We start from the raw sequence: 27,734 nt of genomic DNA on the forward strand, positions 1-27,734 counted from the left end.
AATACACCCACTATATGGATGAATTCAGTAATGGAAAAATCAGCATGTTTCTAACCGAACTGAGAGGAGATAGCAATACTATAGTGGAAAAAATGCTGCCTTCGAAACATAGACCTAAATGTCTGTCCTAGGTCCACTTTAGCTGAGCCCCACATCAGTAAAATACGTTAATAATTATAATTCTAACAACTTCCCAGCGTTTTTGTACAGATCAGTTGAGATATTAAAAAAAAAAACTACACAAACATAAAATGCTATTTAAAATTCACTTATTCTTAATGTTAAAAGATAAATTAAGCAAATTTTACCTAGATATATTCTTGCCTAATGAGACAAACCTGGAACATATTTATGATTTCTGTGATCTCTGATATCTAATATCACAGAAACAGAGAGTGAAGTTGAAGGTACCCGAAGGTGAAGCCAAGGGCATCAGAAGAAAGTGGGAAATAAGAATTTCTGACTGCTTTTAGCAGTTTATATTTAATTCTTCAGAGGGAAAATGATGGCCTTTTTAGGTATAAAAGTCTTTCATATGTGACTTTCATACTGGAGAGTCCCTCTTCTTTTTCATCTCATAGCCTCAAGCTCAGCCCTGCTAGGCTCCCAAGCCTCTCTCACAAGTCTGGCTTCTCTGCTCCCACTGCGCCTGCGTGTGGGTGGGTAACTTGCACCTGCGCAGGGACTCAACTTCCCCTGAGCTCAGCTGGGCCACCGTATGGAGACTGGCTCACTGGAGGCTGCAGAGAAGTGAACTGGAGAATTACAGTCAGTTTCACTTCCCTGCCTTATGTGCCTTCAGGTGTCTCTGAAGACAGGCGAGGCCAATGAAATGGAGGGGAGGAGAAAGAAGAGAAAGTAAATACCAGCAAAGAAAGAACCCTTGAAAATGTGGAGGCATTGTTGAAAATGTATATAGATGAGTGTGTGTCTGTGTGTGTGTACACAAAGTGCATATTACTGGGTGTTAGCTCTAAATTCTCTGTACAGCGACCTCTTAGCTGTCTTTTATCAGAGAAAGTTCTGTTTTGTATGTGGGAGTGGGAAGGTGGGATTCACTTTCTGGCACTAAAAAAAAAAAAAAAATTTTTTTTTTTTTTTTTTTACTAAGTGAGGAATTATTGGGTTGGGAAGGTCAATTTTTCACCAAAAAAGGGGGTCATATTGGTAAGTTTTACCTAGAACAAAGCAGCAGACCACTGTTTGGCTCTGACTTTTCGCACCCCTCCAAACCAATCCCACTAGAGCGTCCTGTGCAAAAGGATTAAAAGAGGTAGTGTAACACTTGTGGCTGAGAGAGGGAAACTTTGACGGAGAAACTCTAGTGGTTTCAGATACGTACCAGGACCTTGGCACTTCCTATTTCATAGGCATTAACAGGGGTCCATTGATCCTGGGAGGCGATCCCAGTTGGTATCAATGTGTTAGAGAGGAAGAAGTGTGTGCTTAGTAGCACAGTCCACTTGATGGATCGGTTACATACGGCAACTGTACCACCAGTATCAGTGGCCATTCTAGCAATACCCTCTCTTAAGGGAATCACAGCATTTATCCAAAATGACATTTGTAGGTAGGGACTACAAAGTAGACTCAGGCATTATACAGATACTTTGTGTTTCCATAGATTTGTCCGCTCCAGACATTTCATATAAATGGGAGCATAAAATATGTGGTCTTTTGTGACTGGTTTCTTTCATGTAGCATAGTGTTTTCAAGATTAAGCATGTTGCAGCATGTAAGAGTCCTTCATTCCTTTTTATAGCTGAATAATACTCCATTGTTGGATACTTCTCATTTTATTTATCCATTCATCAGTTGATGGACATTTGAGTTGTTTCTACTTTTCGCTATTACAAATAATGTTGTCATGAACATTCACGTACAAATTTTCATATAGATGCATGTTTTCATTTTTTCTTGGGTATGTAGCTGGGGTGGAATTACTAGGTCATTGGAATCGACTGGACAGCAAAGGGTTTGGTTTTTGTTTGTTTGTTTGTTTGTTTATGGTAACTCTTTTTTTTTTTTCTATGTGTAACCTTTTGAGGAACTACCAGACTGTTTTTCAAAGTAGCTGCACCATTTTACATTCATACCAACAGTGTATGAAGCTTTCAGTTTCTCCACATCTTTGCCAACCCCTGTTATCTTTTGCCTTTTTTTATTATATCCATCCTAGAGGCCATGAAGCGGTATCTCATTGTGGTTCGCATTTCCCTAACAACTGATGATGAGTATCTTTTTATGTACTTACTGTAGAATTGTATGTCTTCTTTGGAGAAATTTCTATTCAAATCTTTCGTCTATTTTTTGGTTGGATTTTTTATCTTTTTGTATTGAGTTGTAAGACGCATTCAAGCATTTTTAGTGGAGCTTCTTGTGATTCCTACATCAGAGCTGGAGCCACTTTCAGCAGGAATCAAGTGTTGTGTTTGACAAAAATGAAAACAAAATGTATGAGGATATAAAGTGGAAAATAACTTAGATACTTTTATATGACAACTATGTCTATTATTAAAAATCTTGGTGTTCGGTGTAGCAGAGAAAAATACCCGTGATCATTTTTAGTTTTTGTTTGTTTTCTTCTTCATGGGGCTATTTTGGTGTCCTGTTGACCTAGGCCTAGTATTTCTGCGTTGGTAGTCTGGATTTGGCCTAGCAAATCTTTTATTCAAAGAAAAAATCCATTACTCAAGTTATTTACTTAAATTTTCTTAGAGGCACTTAAGGAATATTTATCCAAACTATGTTTATATGATAATTATTTTAGGGGAATGAGATGGAATTTTTTGACAGCCAAGACAGTGATAACTCAAAGGAACCACTTCAGAAGAAGAGATATGTTGAAAGAAAATAAAACCGAAAACAGAAGCTCTCAGGGTAATGGTGATGCAAAAGCATTCCTTACGGGAATCAGCAGGAAAGAGCATAGTGCAGGATTTTCGGTCATGGCTGAGATTCAGCTGAGGGCTTCACTACACATATCACCAAAGCCGACACTGACATGGAAAAGCTAAATTCATCATTAAGATGACTCATCCTGCTTCATCTTTCGCCACAGTCTCCCTGAAATTTTCCTTAGGGGCCATGTATATATATGTGTGTGTGTGTATGTGTGTATATATATATATAAAACAAGAAATTGCTGATAGAGGATAAATTGCCGTATAGGATAGAGCAGAACTGCCCCATCAGGTTTCCAAGGAGCACCTAGTGGATTTGAACTGCTGATCTTTTGATTAGCAACTGTAGATCTTAACCACTACACCACCCAGGTTTCCATTCATAGTAGGTTAGGTACTGTTACTTCACCCACTACCGCTTTGAGTATGTAGATATGAAAGAATTCACCAAATTATATCCTAGGCTTAATATGTGTGCTTCTAGATAGAGCATTTTCTCCAATGATTATGAATCTCTTTGAACAATCAGATTCTTGCTTTCTGTTAAAATAGTCACATCTCTATTACATAACAAAGACAACTCTGGGCCACCATCATAGATCTGAGTGTGAAGTGGAAGGAATTTTAACATGGACTTCCTTATCTAGATATTCAAGGGACAAGGAGTATGTGTAGTATATGTATCTTATACACGATGTATAGTATATGCATATAGTAAAACATAATTTTACAATTTTAAAATGTACTACCAACAGATCCCAAGAAAGCAGATAACCTCTTTAAATTAGCCTTTTTTGTTGTTGTTGTCTTTAGAAGGCATCTTCTTCGCTCAGCAAAAGTCTTAGTCTCACAGAGAAAGCATTTAATGCTAGGCAATCACTTCAGAACACCTAGAATCTAGGCAAACTTCAGCTGTCACTCAGGTATATTCCTGGTTCAAATTCTGGAAAGAGAGAAAGCAAAACTGAAATATTTAAACACCACCAATAATGCATGCAAATAAATCCAAGGTTTAGGGTTTCTCCAGGTGTAGGAATAACAAACTAAAGAGGCAGCAACTAGGCTAGATAAAATTCCATTCCAAGGAGGGGGCTTCCCTTATACAGGAAGGAGCCCCTCAAGCTGTCCCTCAGCCTAGTCAATCTTTCTGACCTAGAAAGAAAGACGTCCCTTCAGGAAGATTTTTCTGGAGAACACTTCACATTTTTTTATGGCAAGGAAACTTTAAAGTCTCAGAGCACAAGAAAACATTTTAAATTTCTGAAAGCATGAAGAAATTCACGTCTGTAGATTTATAGACAATTAGAATCTGCCACAAAGGCTTTTAGGTGAATCTATTCTTTACATAAGCTGTATCTATTCTTAACCCTCCTCATTGCCTTTTCCTCCATGCCAACATTGTTATCGATTAACATTTACAGGTTTTGTACAGTATGCTAAGCACCAAACAGAAAAAGATAAGAAGCATGCTTCCCCATAGTCTTCAAATTCTCCATACAAAGAATAGCTGGTAGGTCGCTATAAAGTATAGTTATTGTGTGTGGTAAAATTAGGAAGATCCTGTCTCAAGAAGGTCATGCAGGCTTGATCTTAGAAGGCTCCTTCTCTAGCGTCAATTCCCAAAACTCAGTGTTAGATTCCTTGGCTTGTTTCAGCCCTTTCTTCCTGTTGGCTGGACAGTTCTGCTAAGGAGAGCCAAAAATAGACGGAGGGAATAAGAAGCCATGTTAAGGAAACTAACTGTAATGTTACTTTTCAACTAGTTCTATAAAGGCAGTTATATCGGCAGTTGAGCAATTATCCAAGTCAGCAATGTGTTAATAGCTCTTCTAGTACATAATGCAAAACTAGAAGAGAGAAAAAAAATGTAGGCCATCTCTCCTCAGTCCCAGAAAATCTTACCTAAAGCAATAGTTCTCTTAAGAATCAACCATAAAAAACCAAAAACAAAATCCACTGCTGTTGAGTAGATTCCAACTCATGGTGACCCTAAATGCTCCAGACTAGACCTCTGTTTCATAGAGTTTTCTTGGCTGTAATCTTATGGAAGCAGATTGCCAGGCCTTTCTTCCACAGCACCACTGGGCGGATTAAAAATGCCAACCTTTTAGCTGGCAGCTGAGAACAAACTGTTTGCACCACACAGGGACCTGAATCAACCATAAACCAAGAAAAACAAACCTGTTGCCATGAAGTCGATTCCAAGTCATAGCGACCCTATAGAGCAGGACAGAACTGCCCCATAGGGTTTCCAAGGAGTGGCTGGTGGATTCAAATTGCCAACCTCTTGGTTAGCAGCTGAGCTCTTAACCACTGCACCACATCCATAGAGCTTAAAAAAAAAAAAAAAAGTCTTCCCCAGCCCTACCCCAGAGATTCTAATTAGGTTGGCCTGGAATGTGGACCCAGGAACCTGCATATCTAGCAAGCATCCCAGGTGGTTTTCCTGCTGGTGGTTTTTGGATCACAATTTGAAAATCGCTGAAATAAACTAATAATTCCTTCTGTTTTCTACTTTGCTACATATCTGTAGAACATGGAAGAAAATACCATAATATATTAAAAAATAAGAATTTTGGGCAGAAGTTATTGCAAAATTAAAAGAGATCTGAGTACATGAAAAAAATATATTTGGGAAATGAGTATAGGGAAAGTAAAAAAAAAAATGGTTTTTTTTTTACTGCATTAGAGAATTTGTAGAATAATGCAAGCCACCCAGTAGACTGTCCACAATTCAGCTTCAGAGAATGTGATAAAACTTCCCCAGAATAATTTGTTTCTGCATGTCAAAGATCATATGGTTAAAAAGGATACTGTCAGAGATTGGCTGACTGAGTGGGTCTCCAAGGCTTCTGGGAGTGCCCTTTCTGGAAGAGGACATCGGAGGGCATCCCAGATATCCCAGAACCCTCCAGCTAGGGTTCACTTTAGCACCATCACCCCTCCAGGGTTGGTGAAGCAGCAAAGAACAGAAAGAACTGGCTCCCTGCAGAGAAGGAGAGGAAAAGAGGAGGAGGGTAAGAGATTCCTATTTCACCCACAGCAGCAGGGTGTCCCTAAGCTGGATCCCACAAGCCACACCTCATTGTCTCCACAGCATACCCAGTGCATATCACTCCCTCGCTGCATATCTACCCCAAGATAAGAATAACCTTCTCCATTTATCTTAACCCCAAGAAGATTTCATAGACTTTTTCTTCCCCTACAAATACATTCAGAACCGTTTTAGAAGGTCTCAACTGACCGTTTTTCTTGAAGACGGATACCTATTTGTTGCCAGGCATATGCCCGGGGAAGAGCAGAACAATATATTCGGTTACTGACTAACTTTTCTCACTGTCTGCCTGCTTGGCCACTCCTGCAGTGACTCTCCAACTGGAAAGAGCCTGCTTGGCAGGAGCCTGGCTCCAGTTCTTCACAACGAGCTGCACAGTTTCCCTCTTGAGAAATCTCTCCCTGGAGTTGGAGCAAAGCATAAAATCAGGCTTCAAATCGTGGGATGGGGTCTGGCTATTGTCCCTTTAAGCATCATTTTGAATGGATGAACTCTTGTCTTTGCAATATTATTTGGTTAAAGTATTCCTTTTTGGTCATCATGTCTTTGACTCTCAGAGGCAAATAATTGTAGCAAACCCAAAATGAAACCCGCTGCCGATGAGTCAATTCCGACTCCGAGCGACCCTTTAGGACAGAGTAGAACTGCCCCATAGGGTTTCCAAGGAGCAGCTGATGGATTCAAACTGCCGACCTTTTGGTTAGCAGCTGTGACTTTTAACCACTGCACCACCAGGGCTCCAATAATTGTAGAGAGGTATGTTACATCTGTAGAGAGGTATGTTATATCCTCCTGAATTAGAATTTTCAGCAGTATTCTGTGATCCTCAGCTTTTCTGCACTTTTCCTTGTGTAGCCAGTACCCAAGTTTCCCCAGGTCAGAAAGTAACTCTTATCTCTTCAAAAAGCCGGCCAGATGGGAGAAAAGGAGGCAGAGAGTGGGAGAGAGAGAGAGACATCTCAGTAATGAGATTGGTTCTCAGGAGGCAGCATAGTCTGATAATTGGGCTTTATCAGGAGCTTCCATGGAGGCGTTACTTAGGAGTCCATCACGAGCATGAGAGTGATCCTTTATCTCTTTTTGTCACTAGGCTATACGGAGCTTGAATTGCTCCTTTGTGACAGGCTGCATAGAACCATTTCTCTCTTGAATAAGGAGAAGTGCTTTCTTCTGTCACATGGATATTGGCTGTCCCCACCAGCTTGTTCCGTAGAAAGCAGCAGTGCTAGTGAGCAGGGAGACCCTGTGCCTGCTTGCGGGCAGGAGGATTAGTCTGAGGTAATATTTGCCACACAACTTCCTCACAGGGATGTAGGGAGTGTTAATGAGATGCTATTTCCATTGCAATTTATGCTCTTCAGAAGAAAGGCACTAAGTACTATGTATTAGAATTAGGGATTATGTAGGTAATCAAGCAAAGAATATATTCAACTGCTTCTAGTTACTAAAGGAAGCTTTAATCTGGGGATTGGGGAAGGAGGAAGAAAATGCAATGACTATGAAGTTGGCTGGAAGCTATTGTCTCTCACCAAGCATAGGACCAAGAATAGAGTGTGAAGTGTTTTGTGCAATATAGATTCATCTAGCCCTTAATGCTTATGATCTAAGGTTTGGTGGGTCCTACATTTCAGGGTTTCAGACCTATGGCTTTTTTTTTTTTTTTTTTAATCTGCTTGTGCCATGATTAGCCAGTCTACAGGTTTGGTACCTAGAAGAATGTGGCAAAAGCACAAGAAAATGACCCCATGCACATGCTCTGGAAGATAGTAACATTCTGGAATTAGTATGCATCGGGGGGAATCGTTGGAGGACTCCTGTGAGCTATAGGGTCTTGGGAGGAGTGAAAGGGTGGGAAGGTGGTTAGTTACAATAGAAATATATAAAGCTACAGCCAATAAAGATGTTGATCTTCTCATGCTCACATATACAGAAAGTACAGAGTTGGAATGTAATTCAGGCTTTCAGATTATAATGCACTCATAGGTTGCCTCAAACTTTTAAGCAGCAATAAGACTTCTGGGACGAAGATTTCACCCAGTGGCATCAACCATTCCCTTGGTGCTACATTATTCTGATCTCACCTGAACACACAAGACACTCCCAGAGTGTTAGGGCCACTCAGAGCAGGTCCTGCTCGGTGCAGCTTCTCATCAGTAAACGCGTGCTGAGGTGAGGAGGGAGGAAGAATGTTTACTGCAAGCACACAGGCAAGGAGCAAGGAGGTGTATATCTCAAATTAACCTCCCCAAACAAAGGGAAGAAGAACCTTTCATACTGTCTATCACAAGGAAGTATATACAAACATTATGGACTACATAGGTTATCATGGCTCTCAGGCACAGTACTACAAATTGCATTTTTTTCCTTGGCATGTAGGCTAGTAAACTGGGTTTGACTGGCTTGAGCCACACACAGCACTTTAAGGACAATGGACATGAGGGGACAGGTTCCACTTGGTCTGAGCCGCTACCAATTGGGCCACACCCATCACCATCACTTTGTTTGCTAATGGACAGGAGGAGCAGGTCTTGCTTGACATGGCCTAGCAGCTCCTGGATGCATTGGCTATCATTAGCACATGGAAAGTATTTTTATTACTTACAAAAAAGTAACTTCTGGCACACCAGAACACAAGTGGATCCATTTTTGAGCTGGTTCCCCCTATGATTCAAAAAAGTCGTCCAGGCGGAGATGATGACTCTTTTATGCATTCCCCATTTCGTACTGTAGGTGAGGGACTCAAAGGGCTTTCCTTCAACCAACCTCCCCTCGATAGGTAGGCTAGTAAGGTGGGCTGGAAACTTTGCTACATAAGTTCCCACCTGGCACCATAGATGAGGGACCTCCAGAACCCCTCCTCCTACCATTTTTATATCCCAAAGCCTATATGGTTCCCCACACAGAGAATAATATAAATTTCCCCACCTGACCACCTGAGGAGCCCTGGTGGCACAGTGGTTAAGAGCTCTTCTGCTAATCAAAGGGTCAGCAGTTCGAATTCACCAGCCACTCCTTGAAAACTGTATGGGGCAGTTCTATTCTTTCCTGTAGAGTCACTATGAGTCAGAATCGACTCTGTGGCAATGGGTTTGATTTGGTTTTTTGTTTTTTTTTTGTTGTTTTTTTTTTTTTTGGTGGCATGCGAGATAATTTTTGATGGCACAAAGGAACATTTTAAAAATTTATTTTAATAGTTTCAAAAAAGGCAAAACCAAACCTGCTGCCATCAAGTCAATTCTGACTCATAGAGAACCAATAGGACACAGTAGAACTGCCCCATAAGGAATTTAATAGTTAGGGTTTTTTTGTTTGTTTAATGTGTATTTGAAATAAAATACAATTAGCCAGTGACATCCATGATTTCCTAAGGAAAATTGCCCAGAACGATGATTCTCAATACTGGATGCACGTTAGAGTTACTCAGAAAGCTTAAAAACAACAAACAAAAGCACCGATGCTGGGTCCCACCTTAGGTCAATTAAAAATCAGAATCTCTGAGAGGTGACCCACCTTAGATAGTTTACAGAAGCTCTTCCCGGTGATTCTAAAGTGCAGCCAGCATGGAGAACAACTAACATGGGCCACGATTGTGTATTTTTTAAGCGAATACCTTTAAATAAAATATTGAGTAAATAATATCAGAGAGAGTTTCTAGATATGGCAAAAATCAGGAAGGTCCTGTGTTGTGGTAATAACTAAAGCTTGGTAAACACTGCGCTCTGTCATCGGCTCCCATTCTGTGAGACATTGATCCTAAAGAACAAAGAGAGGAGCAGAAATCTAATAAAAATGATGAATGTGGTGGAGTGACAAGAGCAAAACTTAATTATTTGGGCATGCTCAAGTGGGGATCAAAGATAGAGGAAATTTGGGAGCGTGCATAGGAAAGGTCTCAGGTAAGATCTGGAGGTTGATCAAGAAGACTCTTCTTTCCTCAATGTATCATCCTCTGACTCTTCCACCTAATAGTCTGGACTCTTCCATCTAATAGTCTAGAAATGGGTCTTTTTCTCTTTCCCTCTTGCCTTTTGACCATCCCCCCTCCCACTCCACCCACTGACTGGACCTTGAAACAGATCAAGTATGGGAAAAGAAAGGATGATAAAAGACATATAATGACATGTTCCTGCATGGAGGGACTACTAGTGACTTTTATTTTTCATCCATTCGTTCTTTTATTCATCTCTTCATTCATACGCCAAGCATTTATTGAGCACTGACTATGTACTAGGCCCTTTTTGCTTTTGAGTATAGTCAGATTTTTTTCTCAGTGAACATTAACTGTCTTTATAATATGATAAAGCACATCTTAAAGTCACTTCCATTTGAAGAAAATGAAGTGATGCGTATGGTTAGCCATTCGTGGTCAGCACACAGCCAGAAACATGGTGGAAGGAAGAGTAGCTCCAATGTCAGAAGATGGGATGCTAAGACATTACCTGCCACACCTGAGAGTCACGGAGGACTTGTGTGAGAAAGCCCTGGAGATATTTCCTCTGCAAAATGGAGGAAATAAAACCCATCCTGAGGCACTGGAGAAGGTACCCAAACCCCTTTCCTCTATTATTTCATCTGTTAAATGGGGATAATGATACTCTGTGTTTACCTACCTCAGAGAGGCATTATTAGGTCTATTTAAAGTCTCTTCCTATGAAAGTTGCTGTGTAATTACCAAGAACAGCTATGATAAAGAAACCTAAGTACAACAGCAAATCAGCTGGAACCAATTCTCAAGAGAGTTTACCTCTTTGGAAATTTTTAAGAGAAAGGTACCAGCTCTCCTTTGGGGATTTTTGGGTACCATTCTGCGTGGAAGTTTAAGGAAGGCTAGCTGACTTTCAAAGCCTTCTCCTGGCCAATGACCTGCGATTTACCTCTGCTTACTTATTCCCCATGGTCTAAGCAGTTTCCATCTGAAATTCCTCTCTCAAGTTTTTCCAGATCTTAACTCACAAACTCTTCTATCCCTGAAATGAATTTCAAGCAAGGAATTCACCTGCAAGAAAAAAACAGAGAGACAGACACAGAGAGAAAAGCGAGGTTATAATGTGGGGAAAATGTGTATTTTATAGGTCGTAAGTAATGAGGGATTCTGAGATGGTTAAAATAACTCTAAGATTTGTTTTTTCATATTATAAGGGCAATACAAACTGACTGAGAGGAGAATTGAGGTTAACTGATCCTTAGTGCCAGGTTTGGCTAAAATTCGCCTGGCAAAGTATATAGGGTAGATTGAATGGGAGCGGAAGCACAGAAAACAGGGACGCCACTATTGTGACAGCTCAAGAGAAAGCCGACCCAGCAGAATCAGTTTGGCTAGAATGAACAGGTAGATTTGAGAAACAATTATAGAATGAGTCTATAGGACTTGGCAGAACATTGAATATAGCAAGAAAATGGAAAGAGTCAAGGATTACCATAAATTTGACTTGTGTACGATAAGGTTTGGTGACTTCCTTAACAGAGAGAGATGGTAGCCAAGAGAGTGAGTAGGATGAATTGATAAATAATATCTCGATCAGTACCTCTATAAGAAGTCTAATAGTTCCATATTTTTATTGAATGTGCTTATGTAGTAAATATTCTGGCTACTTATAAATAGCATAAACTATGGTATCGGGAAGTGTTCTAAGCAATAAAAGAAAACACCAAAATTCCAAAGATTGATTTTCAAATGAGTGTTTTGTAAGGTTAATAATTATGCGAAATAATTATGCTACCATTTATCAGTTGATTACTATGGGAACTACATAAATATTTTTCACATGTAACCCAGGTGTCAGCTGGAGGATTCCCAGATTTAATAAAGATCTGGTAAAACTGTGACAAACCCTTTCAGTCCCATGGCCTGTGGGAATCCAAAGCCAGTTCTTGTTTCTGTGACTCCCTGGGTAGCATGTGTCCTCCTGGTCTGTTCAACCTCCCAGACTACTACCATACATCGCTACTGTACCACCAGGTGTGAAATTGTTCGTCTACTCCTTTTTATCAAATACTAAGCCATAATGTCTTTAGTTAAGTCTGCTGAAACTGGAAGGTCATAAGGAAGAGTAGTAGCTTCTTTCAACCTTGCCCAGCCTCTCCCTGCTGGATTACATTGGGAGCCTCAATTATTTCGCCCTTCACTATGCAGCGGCATTCATCTTTCAAGGTGCCCTGCTGAACAAGGGCCTTTCATTCGCTGGATGGTCTGGCACTAGAAAGTGGTTTGGGGTATAAGTAAAAACATAAAACCAGTTGCCATTGAGTCAATTCCAATCATGGAGACCCCAGGGTGCGTCAGTGTAGAACTGTGCTCCATTAGGCTTTCTGTGGCTGACTTTTTGGCAGTAGATTGCCAACCCTTTCTTCCAAGGCACCTCTGGGTGGACTCAGTTCGCCAAACTTAGGTTAGCAGACCAGCAGGTTAACCATTTACAGGTCCCCTTGGTTTTAAGTAGCAAACATTTGTTTTCCTATTGCACCTAGATGACTTCATTTAACCCTCACAACATCCTTGTAAGAAGACACTATCATTCTCACTTTACGGATAAGGCAATTGAGGCTTAAACAAGTCGAATACCAGTGGAAGAATACAAATGTATGAAATGATAGAGAATTTCAATACAGATCTGGCTGACACCAACTGGAAATTAACTTCGCCTTTGAAGGATAGGGAAGTGATTTTATATCCCAGTTGACTTTGCCATTTCAAAACTGCTTAGTTTTTCCATCAAATCTTCACGTTATGCAAAAAAAAAAAAAAGCCATATACTCCTGAAGCCATACACCCTATGTGTAGGGAATTGCAGAGTAAAAATCCCAGTGACTTAGGATCATTTCATAGAAAACTAGTTAGAAAAATTAAAATATCTAAACAACTCAAATGCAACAATATTATGTTTAAGTAATTAAACTCGGATGGAGACATAGGTGACCCACTTATCAAACCTCCAGATTACAGAAAGGAATAGCTAATACTACTGATGATGATGATATGACAGTTAGCATTTATTTAGCTGTTGTAAGTGCTTTACATGTATTATTTGTTTTAATCTTGAAAAAAAAAAAATCTATGTCCTGGGTCTATTGTTATCCCTATTGTACAAATAAAGCTAAAGAGGGGCAAAAAGGTTAGCCCAAGGTCATACATCTCAGAAAAACTGAATCCAGGTGTCTCCCCCTACCTGTCTTTGAGGCCTACATGCTCTTAATTATGATATTTTCAACAGATGTCCCTATTAGGATGGAAGTAAGTACCCTGAGGAACAGAGACTGTGTTCCTCTTATTTCCACCATTATCTCCAGTGCTTAGAACAGTGCCTGGCATATAGTAGAAACTCAATAATTGCTAAATAAATGAATTGAAACGAAGTGTAAATCAGTAGAGAAAATAAAAAAGTCACCGATTGGTGTTTAAAACATTTAACTAGAAGAAATATTAAAAAAAAAAAAAACTTGTTGCTGTTGAGTCAATTCTGACTCATAGCAACCCTACAGGACAGAGTAGAACTGCTCCATAGGATTTCCAAGGAGCACCTGGCAGATTCAAACTGCTGACCTTTTGGTTAGCAGCCAAGCTCTTAATCACCTCACTTGGCTTTGTTTGGTTTGGTTTGGTTCTAAATCTATTATTTGTCATCAATCAAAAGCAGAACAGGAACCCAACACTGCACTGTGACTGCTGAAAGACAATTGTTAAAGTTAAGAGAGCCCCAACAGGAAAATTAGCCTAGGCCATATTACATTTGTCATATTGTAGACAACTCTGACCTTCACATTATAAAAAGGACAGTGACTGCCTAGAGCATCCTCGAAGGAAGTGACCAGGAGGGTGAGGAATATGGAGACTTTTTCAGAAAGGAATGGGAAATTTCAGCGTGGAGAAGAGAAGATATCTGGCAACTATCTCCCAGTATTTGAGGAGCTGCCATGCCACAGATGGTAGTACTAGCTCTTTTTCTCAGGAAGACCTAGCAGAGTTAAGGTTTTTAGCTCAGCAGAAGGAGAAAAAAATCTAACACTTAGAAAGTTGTCCAACAACTTTCAACAATAGAATATATCTGGAAACATGAAGTCCATTTCATTACGAATTTAAAAGATAAGAATAATTACTTAAAGAAAATAATATTAAAAAAAAGATTTTGGCATTATACAGAAAACTGTATCAGTGGCTCCAAGTCTGGCTGTATATTAGAATCAAGGGGGAGACTGTAAAACATGACTCGTTTTTAAAGCCTTCTCTCATTGAGTCATAATCTCTGGGATCTGGTACCTGAGAATCTATATAGAGAATCTGAATTTTTTAATCTTCCCAGATGATCCTGGTACGTTTCCAGGTTTGGAAATCATTGAACTAGATTTCCTCCAAGTTCCCTTCTAATTCTGTGACTGAATGGTTCTTAGATCATAACAGAATGCTTTCTTTAATAAATAAATGAGAATTATTTATAATCTGTAAAATGAATTTTGTCTAGATGTACATAGGAAACTCTAAAGTGCCAGCAAGCCAGTTGCTACCCTAAAACTCATCTTGCAATCGAGTTAACAAAAACTTTTTTCATGTATCATGTAAACGATGACTTTATCTGGCCTGGTTCCCAATTATTAAAGTTCCAAATCACTGAAATATAAATAAATGAGACTTTACCCTACTTAGAACACCAGTATGATGAAAAATTTGTTTACACCGGGAGGTTTTAGGTCATCCTTCAGTCATTCATCCCCGGAACCAAGGTACATGTGCGCACGAGCACACACGCCCGCGCACTCACACACACAAATGTGACACATGGTAAATGTCGGGCAATTACTGAGATGGAACAAAGGAGACCTTCAAATTCTGTTGCCTTTCTACCTTATCTTTTTCTGTGCAAGAATCTAAGAAATCAAATCATATGTATTCAGATAATATTATTAATCGTGTTATTCTCGGCTCTTTGTTTAAGTTCTCTAATTTCTTATCTTCTGAATACATTACTTTGGTCTAAGTGGTGCTAAAATGAGGAGTGAAAAGGATTTTTTTTTCTTTTTTTATTGTACTTTAAATGAAGGTTTACAGAACAAACTAGTTTCTCACTGAACAGTTAGTACACATATTGTTTTATAACATTGGTTAACAACCCACGACACGTCAACACTCCCCCTTCTAGACCTTGGGTTCCCTATTACCAGCTTTCCTTTCCCCTCTTGCCTTCTAGTCCTTACCCCTGGGCTGGTGCACCCCTTTAGTCTCGTTTTGTTTTATGGGCCTGTCTAATCTTTGGCTGAAGGGAGCGATTTCATTACTGAGTTAACAGGGTGTCCAGGGGTAATACTCTCAGGGTTCTTCCACTCTCTGTCAGGCCAGTAATTCTGGTCTTTTTTTGTGAGTTAGAATTTTGTTCTACATTTTTCTCCAGCTCTGTCTAGGACCCTCTATTGTGATGCCTGTCAGAGCAGTCAGTGGTGGTAGCCGGGCACCATCTCACTATACTGGACTGTCTGATGGAGGCTGTGGTCCACTACTCCTTTGGACTAATCTTTCCCTTGTATCTTTAGTTTTCTTCATTCTCCCTTGCTCCTGAAAGGGTGAGACTAGTGGAGCATCTTAGATGGCCGCTCACAGGATTTTAAGACCCCAGACCTGCTCACCAAAGTAGAATGTAAAACATCTTCTTTATGAACTATGTTGTGCCAATTAAGCTAGATGTTCCCCAAGGCCGCAGCCCTCAGCCCAGCAATTCGGTCCCTCAGGGAGTTTGGATGTGTCTATGGAGCTTCTGGAAACCCTGGTGGCTTAGCGCTACAGCTGCTAACCAAGAGGTAGGCAGTTCAGATCCGCGAGGCACTCCTTGGAAACTCTATGGGGCAGTTCTACTTTGTCCTATAGGGTAGCTATGAGTCGGAATTCACTTGACGACAGTGGGTTTGGTTTAGGTTTTTATGGAGTTTCCATGACTTTGTACAAGTTATGCTGGCTTCCCCAGTATTGTGTACTATCTTGCCCTTCACCAAAGTTACCACTTATCTATTGTCTATTTAGTGTTTTTCCATCCCTACCCCTCACCTCCCTCGTAACCATCAAAGATTGTTCCTTTTTGTGTGTAAACCTTTTCATAAGTTTTACAGTAGTGGTCTCATATAATATTTGTCCTTTTGTGATTGACTTGTTTCACTCAGCATAAAGCCCTCGAGATTCATCCATATTATGAGATGCTTCACAGATTCATCGTTGTTCTTTAAAGCTGCGTTAATACTCCATTGCGTGTAGGTACCGTAGTTTGTCTATCCATTCATCTGTTGATGGGCATCTAGGCTGTTTCCATCTTTTTGCTATTGTGAACAATGCTGCAGTGAACATGGGTGTGTGCCTGTCTATTCATATGACAAGTCTTGAAAAGGAATATATTTAAAATAACATATATGAAGAGAATTTATTAATTTTGGCTATTGTGGTTCCTTATGGAAAGAGCTTCTAAAATGTATTCCATGTTGCCATATAAAGGAGCTCTAATTATTACAACATTTGTAGATTTTACCTATCTGAAAATTAAACCTATAAAGGTCTGTTGGAATTATTTAGAAAGGAATAAATGAAACTCACTGCAGCACAGCCAGTTCAGATTCTCCTAGTTTTATTTTTCTAATTCACAGAGTATTTTTTTTCATGGTGTTTTCAAATTGGCGTTCACACCCACCAAATAAATAGCATGAAAATTAGGGGTTCAATATCCCAATATACATTCATTACTACCTGTCAATTATTGTCATTGTCACTATTGTAATTACACATTATAAAAAGAATGGAAGCTTTTCCACAGGAATTATGCACGTGTCTTACTTTCTAGGAATAATTGAAGAGTTGATAATGCATTTATATCAAAGTAAAATATGTGATGGCATTTTCTCATTTGTATTAATCTTAAGGAATAAGAAATGTAATCTCTATTAGGTCATTTTACTTGGATCCAGAAACAATCTTAGTTTTATATAATGGCCAAATGTCTATTTTCTTCTAACAAGGCTCAAAAAATAGCCAATATAATTGAAGTGATAATTTCCTAAGAACAAATAATTAAAATAACAACTGGGTAGGAAATTGCTCTTAATTATTTTTTATATATGTACATATACATATATATATATATGAGCTCAATAAGAATCTCAATAAAAAATATTACTTTTATTTTTCAGTTGTTTCATCGGGTTTGGCATGTTGAAATAAAGCCCGCATTGTATTGTCAATATCTAAAGATTGATAATAATTTACTATAGAGTTTATACAGAACATTTCACTTCCCTGTTTTATGTGATCGTTATGACAATCCTTTGAAGAGGCAGGTCAGATATTATAAGTATATTTAACTATGAGAAAATGTAGTCTCCAGGAGGCCAAGTAATTTATGCAAAGTTACTTGGCTTAATAGCAGAGTCAGCACTAACATCCAGGTTCCCTGGGTCTTAATCAGAGGTTGTTGTACAGTAAAATAATAATAATAATTTTAGAGGATAGAGAATGGGCTCTTGTAGAGTTAGAAGGCCTAGGTCTGAACACTGTTTCTGTCACTTAATGTGACTATAGGAACTTTCTCACCTCTGTAAAACAGAGATTTACACCTACCATATGTGGCTGTTTTGACACTCAAGGGAGACAACGATGAGAAAAAGCCCTCAAGTGTGTTTTAATTCATGTGTTTTTTTTCTGTACGTGTATACTACTTCTCACATGCTTTATCCTATTTATGGTTTCTGTGTGATTCACCTTCATAAGATAGAGTTTTAAGCCTTATTTAAAATTAAATAATTAAATAAAATTAAATAATATTGATATTAGGTTGATGTCTTAGGCTGGGTTCTCTAGAAAAGCAAAAACAAGGAACGGCTCACACAGTTGTAGAGGCTGGCAAGTCCCAAGTCCATGGGTCAGGTATCAGGCTGGAGACTTCTCCTAATTCACATAGCTGCAGAGGCTGATGAACCCAAGACTGGCAGGTGAGACAGCAGGCTGCCGGTTCACAGGCTATAGAGGCTGACGAATCCCAAGATTGTCAGATAAGATGACAGGCTGCTGGTTCACAGGCTGGGGCAGCTAATGAGTCCTGACATCAGCAGACAATATGACAGGTAGCTGGCTCAAGTCCCAAGAACCAGAGGCCAGATGATGACAAGCTGGATGTAGGATCCAAAGCAAGCAAGTAAGCTTTGCCAAAATGTCCATATGTATATATTAGATGCAGGCCACACTTCTGAGGAAACTCCCCTTACAACTGATTGGCTGATCACATCATATCACATCATGGAGGATGACTACATCATTACATAACTGCCAAGCCACATCATTATATACCTGCCAAACCACTGAGAACTATGGCCCAGCCAAGCTGACACACAACCATAACGACCACAGTCCACCCCTTGTCAACTTGTCACTTGTACACATCTCCTTAAACCATACATAGCCTCTAACTAAAGACAATTACACAGTCATACTTGCCCCTAACATGATACAACTAGCATGAGTACAACCGAAAACACACTAGCCCCATTTCCATCTTGTATTTTACAAGTGAAGAAAATAAATATATTTGATGCACACATACAAGGAAGCAATAATTATAACAATTAGAGTCCTCATTCTGCAAATGGTCACGTGGTCATAACTAGCATTTAGAACTATCTTCTTCCACCACCCATTCCGTAGTCGCTTTATCCTCAGTAAGAAACTCAGCTGGTTGTGGTTCTTTGCCTGATGGGGTGTCCCAAACTTTCATTCCTGAAGGGTCTGGGCCATTAATAGTTATGTCAGAATTGGGTTTCTGTAGTTTTCCATTGACTTTAATCACAGCGCATGGTAGTACTAAGAGATGCCCTAAGGGATCTCCTGTATTCCAGACATACACTTCTTTACCTCCATTATGCAACATCAATCTGATTTCCCCTTGGTAGTCAGGGTCAGTCACACCAGCCAATACAGTAAATCTCTTCATTGCTTATTGATCCAGAGGCATGAGGAACACAAAGTAGCCTGGTGGCATTCTTACGGAATGGCATTCAGTGGAATCTGTGTTGTGTCTCCAGGTGGGAGCATTCCTGCCTTTGGAACTAAGACTTCTAGACCCTCAGAGCATAGGGTCATGGGGACAAGCAGACATTTTGTGAGTGGGTCACTAGGGGTAATAGTGAGTGGTGCCACTCTCACCCCCACCCCTTGATTCCTGGAATTGTGAATCCTGGCTATGGGAGAAACAGCACCATATATATATCGGATGCTGGTTTAGAGCATATCCAGCCTCCTGGAGAACATGGCCCCAACCCTGCAAAGTGCTGCCACCTAGATGGTGCTATAATTGTGTCTTTAGAAGACCAATCCATCATCATATCAAGCCAGCTGCTTCCACATGATGGGGAACATGGTAAGACCAGTGAATTCCATGAGAATGGACCTATTGCCATACTTTGTTTGCTGAGAAATGAGTCCCTTGATCTGAGGCAATGCTGTGTGGGATACCATGACAGTGGATAAGGCATTCTATGAGTCCACGGATGGCAATTTTGGCAGAGGCATTGCGTGCAGAGAAGGCAAATCCATATCCAGAGGAAGTGTCTATCCCAGGAAGAATAAAACACTGCCCCTTCCATGGTGGAAGCAGTCCAATGTAATCAACCTGCCACCAGGTTGCTGGCTGATCACCTCGTGGAATGGTGCATACTGGAGACTAAGTGTTGGTCTCTGCTGTTGGCAGATCGGGCATTTAGAAGTGGCTATAACCAAGTTGGCCTTGGTGAGTGAAAGTCCATTTACTAAGCCCATGCATAACCTTGCCACTATGGCTACTTTGTTCATGAGCCTGTTGGGCAATGATGGGAGTGGCTGGGGAAAGAGGATGACTGGTTTCCACAGAACATGTTATCCTATCAAACCTAAGACACCATCCCATTGGCCAAAGCCAGTCAGAAGGCTGGGTTCAGAGTCATGGAATAGGACAAACAATCCACCCACAGGCAGAGGACACTGCAAGATTACATGGCCCAGACGTTAGATACAGGGAGTAGTGAAGAATTTGAGTCACTTTTACAATGTACACAATCTACCAGTTAGCAAGCAGCCAAGGACCAGGAACCAGGTGAAGTCAAGTATATCTGGTGAGACTCACAGACTGGGTCTGGCGTAAGACCTTATTTCAGTGTTCTACAGTCACCTCCCTACTCAGCAAGAGTGAACTGGACTGTGTTACTTTCTTGAGGCTCTTTCAAGGCTTTTGTTGGAAGTATCTAGTGGCCCACATCCGATGAGCTACCCATGACTCAGGACCCAGCTAGTGCTACTTCCACTTGATGCTGCTCTTGGTACAAAATATCTTAGGCTGGGTTCTCTAGAAAAGGAAAGCAGTGATGTATATATATATAGAGAGAGAGAGATTTATCTCAAGGAAATGGCTCACACAGTTGAAGAGGCTGGCAAGTTCCAAGTCTGTGGGTCAAGCATCAGGCTAGAGGCTTTTTCTGACGCACATAGCTACAGGGGTTGACAAATCCGAACCTAGCAGATCAGATGGCAAACCACTGGTTCACAAGCTGCAGAAGCCAACAAATCCCCAGATCAGCAGGTAATACAGCAGGCTGCTGGCTTACAGGCTGAGGAGGCTGATGAATCCCAAGATCAGCAGGCACTATGGCAGGCAGCTGGCTCAAGTCAGGTCAGATGATGATGAGGTGGATGCAGGATCCAGAGCAAGCAAGCAAGCAAGCTTTGTGAGAACATCCGTGTATTTATTAGATGCAGGCCACACTCCCGAGAAAACTCCCCTACAACTGATTGGCTGATCACATCAGATCACATCATGGAGGATGACTACATCACTACATAACTGTCAAATTACATCATTACATAACTGCAAACTACATCATTACACAACTGCCAAATCACTGAGAACCACGGCCCTGCCAAGCTGACACACAACTTTAACCATCACAGTTGGAAAATCGAATAACATAACTTTAGAGACAAAATATTCCAAGTAAAATGCTATAATAAATTGAGTGTATGATGTATAAATATGACCATGGAAAAGATGTGGAATGTGTCTTCACTCACTAAGGCCACAGATAATGGAGTCAAAGCACTGCTCCTTTGTAGAAAACACATAGCCACTAGGTGTACGTGTAGGCCTTTATGCCCACGTTATATATAATTCTGTAGCCCCTACCCTCTTCATCAGGTGCCCAGAGGAGGCCTGGTTGGGTTAGGGATTCATCTTGGTTATGTGGAGTCTTTCTACGCTGCTGTGTTAGCTCTTTGAATCATGTCATTGTTGGCAGGGGCTGGACATTGTTACCATTTGCCAGCTGTTCAGTGGCTTACGTATATGTTGGTGGTCTCAGTCCAGTTCTTAGAGGACAGATGGCAAAGAATGGCTCTTTGGGCAAAGAGGACAATGACTCTAGATCCTCTCTTCATTGGCATAGATGGTCCGTCTAGGTCAGTGTTGAAAATCACCAGTGGGAATGGTTCAGGGAAGCTGGCCTTGCCAACTAATGAACATATATGAGCCATGCATTTATCTCCCTTTTTCATTCATTAAACACATTTTTAAAGCAGTACACGTATTTATATATTAAAACAGGGATTTTAATTATGTTGTTTTTGTCATAATCACCCCTTTAATGAGTCCTTTCATCTATATCTAGCCAGCTGATATGGTCTAGCTGTTGCCACCTGCAGTCTGGCAGCATGTACTCATGTGATGTTAGATACAGAATGGTGACTTTCAGTTGAACAGGTCTATCTACCTGTGGTCACTTACAGCAGCCTAAAAAGATTATTTGCTCTCACCTTTACCTCTATTATACAACAAAGTGGTTGATTATTTGGACTAAAAATTACAGCAAAAAATTATCGTATATATCAGTTCCGTCACTAAGCATTTAATAAATTACACAGCACATGATTTATAGAGGCACTGTGTCCAAATAAAAGAGAGATACTTAGCATACTGGTTTTTCTTAACACCTGTGATGACAAATCCACCCCAGTCACTGAAACCCTCAATGCCAGGGTGGAGCTCTTGGCTACTGTATTCTGATTTTGTTTTCCACCTACTAGTCTATAAGGCATGTAGGCACGGTTCAAAAAAGTACTTCAAATTCGAAGAAGCTGGGATTTTTGTTGTTGTGGTTGGTTGGTTTTATCTGTCCCTCCACTATATTCAAAGTGTGGCAAAATTAATACTGCAAGCAGATATTACATTAGGCATTTTTCTATAATTACGGCTTCCTCTATCGATGTTTCTCCAATAGGTATTTTTCCTACTGAGGCATATACAACGCATTCAATGGCACCAGAGTTTCATTACAGGAATTCTCTTGTCCCCTTCCTTCACATGGAAAAGTCATTAACTGTATTAAGTTAACTCTCCGAATGTTAGGTTCTTAACCAACAAACAGTGCTTTTCCACAAGGGTATATTTTGCCAAGCATCCTCGAATCAGAACGGGCTGAGTATATAGTAACAGGTTCAGGACCACACACAGGGGTGGTGATTCTGTTTAGGAAGAACCTTTTTTTATTTATTAACTTTTTCCTTCCATCATGGTTGCTCCATTTCTTCCACTACCTTCAGCCTTTCAGGTAAATGAAAAGTTCAATTGTATGTAAAGCGACTGTTAAATCAGCAGGCCCCTTGTGGGGGTCTGCGCCTCCTCTCCCTGCTTCCCTCACAAGTGTGTTCAATCCATTACTGTTCCTGAGGATTGTACATCCATCAGGTCAAGTGTGCTGGCCAGGGTGCATCTTATAGCTTTTACTGCATATGAGACATTGCAGGCCTGTGCTCAGCAACTGCCAGGCAGACTGGGAATCACAGTCACGGTTAATAGCAGTGAATTGCCAGCTCTTGATGGGTGGGTAGTCACTCCTTTCAGTGGTTGCCCCCTGGGGGAGAAGGTAGAAAAACAGAGGGAGGGAATTAGAGTGACTTTGCACAGTTGAGCAGGTTCATGCCGCTGGATCAGTGGCAAGCATTGGCAGGGCTCCACTCTGGGGAGGCTCACAACAACATCACAGTCTCATTTTTACCAATTGGTGCTGCTGTATCGCCAGTGGTGCGCAAGGGGAGGGCAGAGGGAGGGTGAGCTGGGAGTGGGGAAAAGGGATGTAGGTGGAAGTCTAAGCAAAATTAAACCAACGAAAGGTCATGGGCAAACTGGTTAACCCACCCCAGTTAGCCCTGTGCTACTAATTGTACTAAACTGGTGTTTGAAGTTCCCTGGGTGATTAAAAAGTTGGCTCACAAACTCTCTGCATAACCTTAATTTTTTCAAGGTTCTTTGAGTGGAGAATGGCTTATAATAATGATTTTGACTAATACGATTTTTGACATGCAACTTTAATGCTTAACCTTAGTACAACTCCAGAGCATTTCATGTGTACTCAGCTGTAAAGAGTGATGATTTAAAGGGATAATATAAGAAAAAGGTCGTTCTAGAATGAACCTCTAACAAATTGCATAAAGGGAGCTTATTATTCCATGAGTATGGGGATACGCAGCTCTTCTGATCATTTTTCTGCTTGGTTCAAAAAATTGTTGAGACATGAATGGGAGAAGAAACAGAAAAAAATGAAATAGAAATCTGCAAGCAAGGAACATTCTTTTGATGGTTATGATTTTGTTGCCACTAAAAAGACTCTACAATAATGTGGTTATTCATCTCCTCTTTGTTTTGGGTGAAGAATTCGCTCTAACAAGAAAATGCTGTTGTTGGTTGGAGGGCTGCCTCCTGGACCAGACCGGCTCCCCAGCAATTTGGCTCAGTATTATGATGATGAAAAGAAGACATGGAAAATACTCACAAGTGAGTGGACTTCTTTTTTTATCTATCCACCTATTTATTTCAGGTTAGAGCTGTCTTGATGAATTTGAAAACATGGTTAATCAAATTAGACATTTTATTGATTTGTTACCCTTTGGAGGTTTGTTTTTGTATCACAGGGGATTTAGAATAAAAGAGTAAATTAACATTGCAGAGGTGGCCACATTGGTAGTCGAATAGGCCTAAATTAAAAGTGGCCTAAAATCACTGTACTGGTTTATGTTTCTGTGTGAGCTGGGACAGAGAGGGGCAGAGAGCTTCCAAATGAAATTCTTCAGTTTTTTTCTTTGGTAAATGAAAAGGGAAAGATTGTTTAATAGCACTAGTCAGTTTTCCCACTTTGAATTTTCACATATCAAAATGGCTGTTTAGGACATTGTCTCTGTAACTAGCATGCATTGTGCCGTTTAGGCATTTTCGCTTATTAATTTTTGGTCTGGAGAACCTGGTCTTTAGAGAAACACCCACTCATACTACTCCACAGCTTGGATGGACAGATATACTCATGACCTATCCCAGCCACATTAAACTGTGCTTGCAAACTTCCACCCAAGATTTCTCCTCCTCCCCTCCTTAAAGGGTGATTGTGTTTTACAGCAAACCTCTTGCCTTGGGCACTGAGATTTGGAACTTATCGTTATATCGGTTATGATTCCCAATCTGACTCAGTCACGGAATCAAAAATCATCGCTTCTTGAGTGCAGTAGGCTGTGTGCACCAGTCCCCTTGTGGGCATGGTGGCTGCACTGGTCAATAAAACTAAATTTTAACTGTCAGAATTGCCCAGAGCTGTATAGATAAAATAATAAATGAACAATTTTGATCCATAAATCAAAGCTCTACATTTAAAACCAGCAGAAGTGGAAGTTGGATTTTCTTATTGCACGTGTCTTTTAAGCAGTTATATAGCTTATCAGCTTTTTTTTTAAATCACTCCCTTTCCTCTTCCTGAAAGCCCTTTAGAATAATAGAAACAGGACAACAGTTTGCCCATAAGAGCAGAAGAGGCGCAAAGACATGTGAGGTGGTGCTTGAAATAATACATTTCTGAGCTGGCTTGCCCCAGTGAAACCTGCAGTAGCATTGTCCAAGAACTGCAACGAGAAAGCTCCCTGGATACCTCTTCACTCTGGTTGTAGTAAAGAAGTGTGGTGCAATAGTAGCAGCGAGATTAAGGAGAAGAAAGAAAGAAAGAAAAATAAGTTAGAGATGTCTTCAAATAATTTTTATTCTTTCTTGACAAAAATACCGTGAATAGTGGTTTAAACATCTGAATGAATGACCAAGCTGTATTTTAGAGAGTCCTCAGAACAAAAGCTAAAGGAAAACCAACGAATCCATTTCTGTCATTTGATCAATAAAGAAAGCCTACACAGAATGAGGTATGGAAGTTGGGAGGAGAGACGGAAGAGGAAGACAAGAGAGAAAAAGAGACTAAGGAACAGGGAAATACTAGACCCAACCAGTTAATTTCATTCATAAACCCATCTGTTTTTCCCAAATACACCAGGCTAGGTTCAATTTGTAGCCCTTTGTTAAAGGCAAAGTGATTAATTAAAGCCTTGTAAACAATACCTAAGAAAAGTCTTGTGTTCATTTTAAACTTCAGCAGAAATGGGGCTACCATCCAACTAATTGTCCAAACTGAAACACTTTTTTGAGTATAAAAGAGGAGCTATTAACTATGCTAGGATAACAGGTACGGTGGGGAACTTAAGGTTGCCCTACTCAAATTTGTTTACACTGCCTGACTTAACTCTCTACGTGGAGGGATATAGCAAAAAAGCATGACCTTTGAATCAGACAGACCCGGGTTCAGACCCAGATCTAGTAGTACCTTGAAAAAGTCACTTAGACATTCTGAGTCATGGTTTCTTCATTTTGGTGCGGTCTTTCTAATATTTTTCAGATAAAATTATGTTTACAAATTATCTAGCATATAACAAGCACTTAGTAAACTGCAGCTACTCTTGCTATCATTGTAATACCACTACCAATATTAGAACAAGGACGATTCCTTTATACATTAGAGGCATCAGTCAGCACAGGCTCCCCGTGCGCTGGAGAGGCAAATGACACTCAGACAGATACAACACTTCAAGCCACTTTCTCTGGAGGAGGGAGCCTATTTCCATAGTTTTCATACGCTGGATGTAATCATCTACAGACAAAGAAGCAAAGATAAATGAACATCTGTTGACTCAAATTCAAAGAAGTAAAAACACTAATATACAAACAGAAAAATTCTTATAATGGGAATATATTCAAAGAGCTTAAACACTTTTTCTATACTCAGGCATAGTTATAGCTTTGAAAAAAATGTCTACTCTATTTACATTCTTCATTTCACTGGGAACTTCTGCTTTTAAAAATAGAGTTTATCACCATCTAGGCTGGGACTATCTGGCCCCAAGTGAAATATTTTTCAGATTTCTTGAAAAATTATTGACAGTTAATTTGGATAATTTCTGCTGTTTGTATTTTTGAATTCAGGCATCTTATTTGGCTACATTGAATAAATAGGTCAGGTAACTGACAGATTTCCACATTATTTGGGCCATGTAATAATAAATGAACAAATGTTTGTCATGGGTTAAGAAATTATCCAAATTCTCCCCAAATCCAACAAAACATTAAGGATTGCAGAATTCCCCACTGTCATTCTTTTGACCTAGAAAACTGCTAAAATAATTGGACAGTCTCCTTTTTGTTTGGGATCTGCTTATATATTGGATGACTGTCTTCAGAAATTAACAAAATAGTTAACAAAAAACCCAAACCTGAGGTTAGCTAGAGCCTCTGAGTCTTAGAATATTTTTCTCACTTGGCTTGAGCAAACATTTCTCAGCATGTTTCAAACACGTTCCCTCCTAGAAAGACAGGCTTACAAACAGAAGCACAAATATTCACTATGGGAACCATACTAATTTATACAAATTATGTAATAAAAGAGGAATCAAAGGAACGGCCAATAATAATTTCCTTTAGGTCTTCTCCTGTTGTGTTATTTATATTCTAGAGACACTATATAAAAGGCACACTTAAATACCAATAAATTGAATGGAGTGGAGGTGAGTGGGAGTGAAGAAAACAAAATCCAAACCAAGTCAGCCAGCGGTGTGGTCTACCCAAAAACAAAGGGCATGATTATTCTCACTGATAAGTCTGTTTGGGTATCATGCTGGCACAACCTGCATTTTTATCCTCATCTTTGGAAAAATCATTTAATATTACATTATAAAAATGGCATTGAGAATAGTAACAGCGCTCCCAGCCTCTATTAGAAAAGTATTGAGAAATACCAAGTAAAAATGACGGTAAAGTCCTTTTGTAAATGTGAAGTGTTAAGTAATAACAATAAAATTGGCATTGTTGTTCTCTTGGCTGTTAATAATAAAAGGGAAGTTGAAATGCACTTTCATCCATTTTTATTTTACAGTCCTGCTTTTCTTGCATTTCTCACTCCTGCACGCAGTCTCCCGTTTCATTCTTAACTTATTAGAAAGCAGTACAGGAGACATGAATACTAAAATGGCCAATGCAAAAAAACATGCCTCCTGCATTTTGCAGGCCCTAAATCCTTGGTGCAAAGATCCGAGAAAATAATTCCCCAGGGCCACCGTGCACTTTTTGTAACAGATTTCTTACATACCAAAGTTTTTATGAAGTCCACATGTGGACGCTCGCCTATGGCATTTGTAATCTCCTGTAATCTCCATTGACCAATTTCTTTACTGGCGGTAAACGTGTTCCCAGGAAATGACTTCCTTTTTCCAATGTTTCAGAAAAGAGATTCCGTTAATTAGGTGTTCCTTTGTTGCTTTCTGTGGACAATGACAGAAAAAAGGACTTCAAAATATAGATTTATCCTTCCACTTGTCAATGATAGTTTTCTTTTAATAACATTAAAAAAGGAAAATTAGAAGACCTAAGTTAGAAAGGCTGGTT

General features: G+C 39.9%; 1 protein-coding gene across 1 annotated transcript in view; it reads left to right on the plus strand.

The window, feature by feature from the left end:
• KLHL14 (kelch like family member 14) overlaps positions 1 to 27,734 on the plus strand; it is a 109,693-nt gene that overhangs the window by 9,212 nt on the left and 72,747 nt on the right. The window contains exon 2 of the mRNA XM_023543900.2: positions 23,647 to 23,768. Within this exon, the coding sequence (XP_023399668.1) occupies positions 23,647 to 23,768 (122 nt within the window). The remainder of the gene's footprint in view (positions 1 to 23,646; positions 23,769 to 27,734) is intronic.

The sequence above is a fragment of the Loxodonta africana genome, chromosome 11, assembly GCF_030014295.1.
Source record: "Loxodonta africana isolate mLoxAfr1 chromosome 11, mLoxAfr1.hap2, whole genome shotgun sequence".
NCBI classification, from domain to species: domain Eukaryota; kingdom Metazoa; phylum Chordata; class Mammalia; order Proboscidea; family Elephantidae; genus Loxodonta; species Loxodonta africana.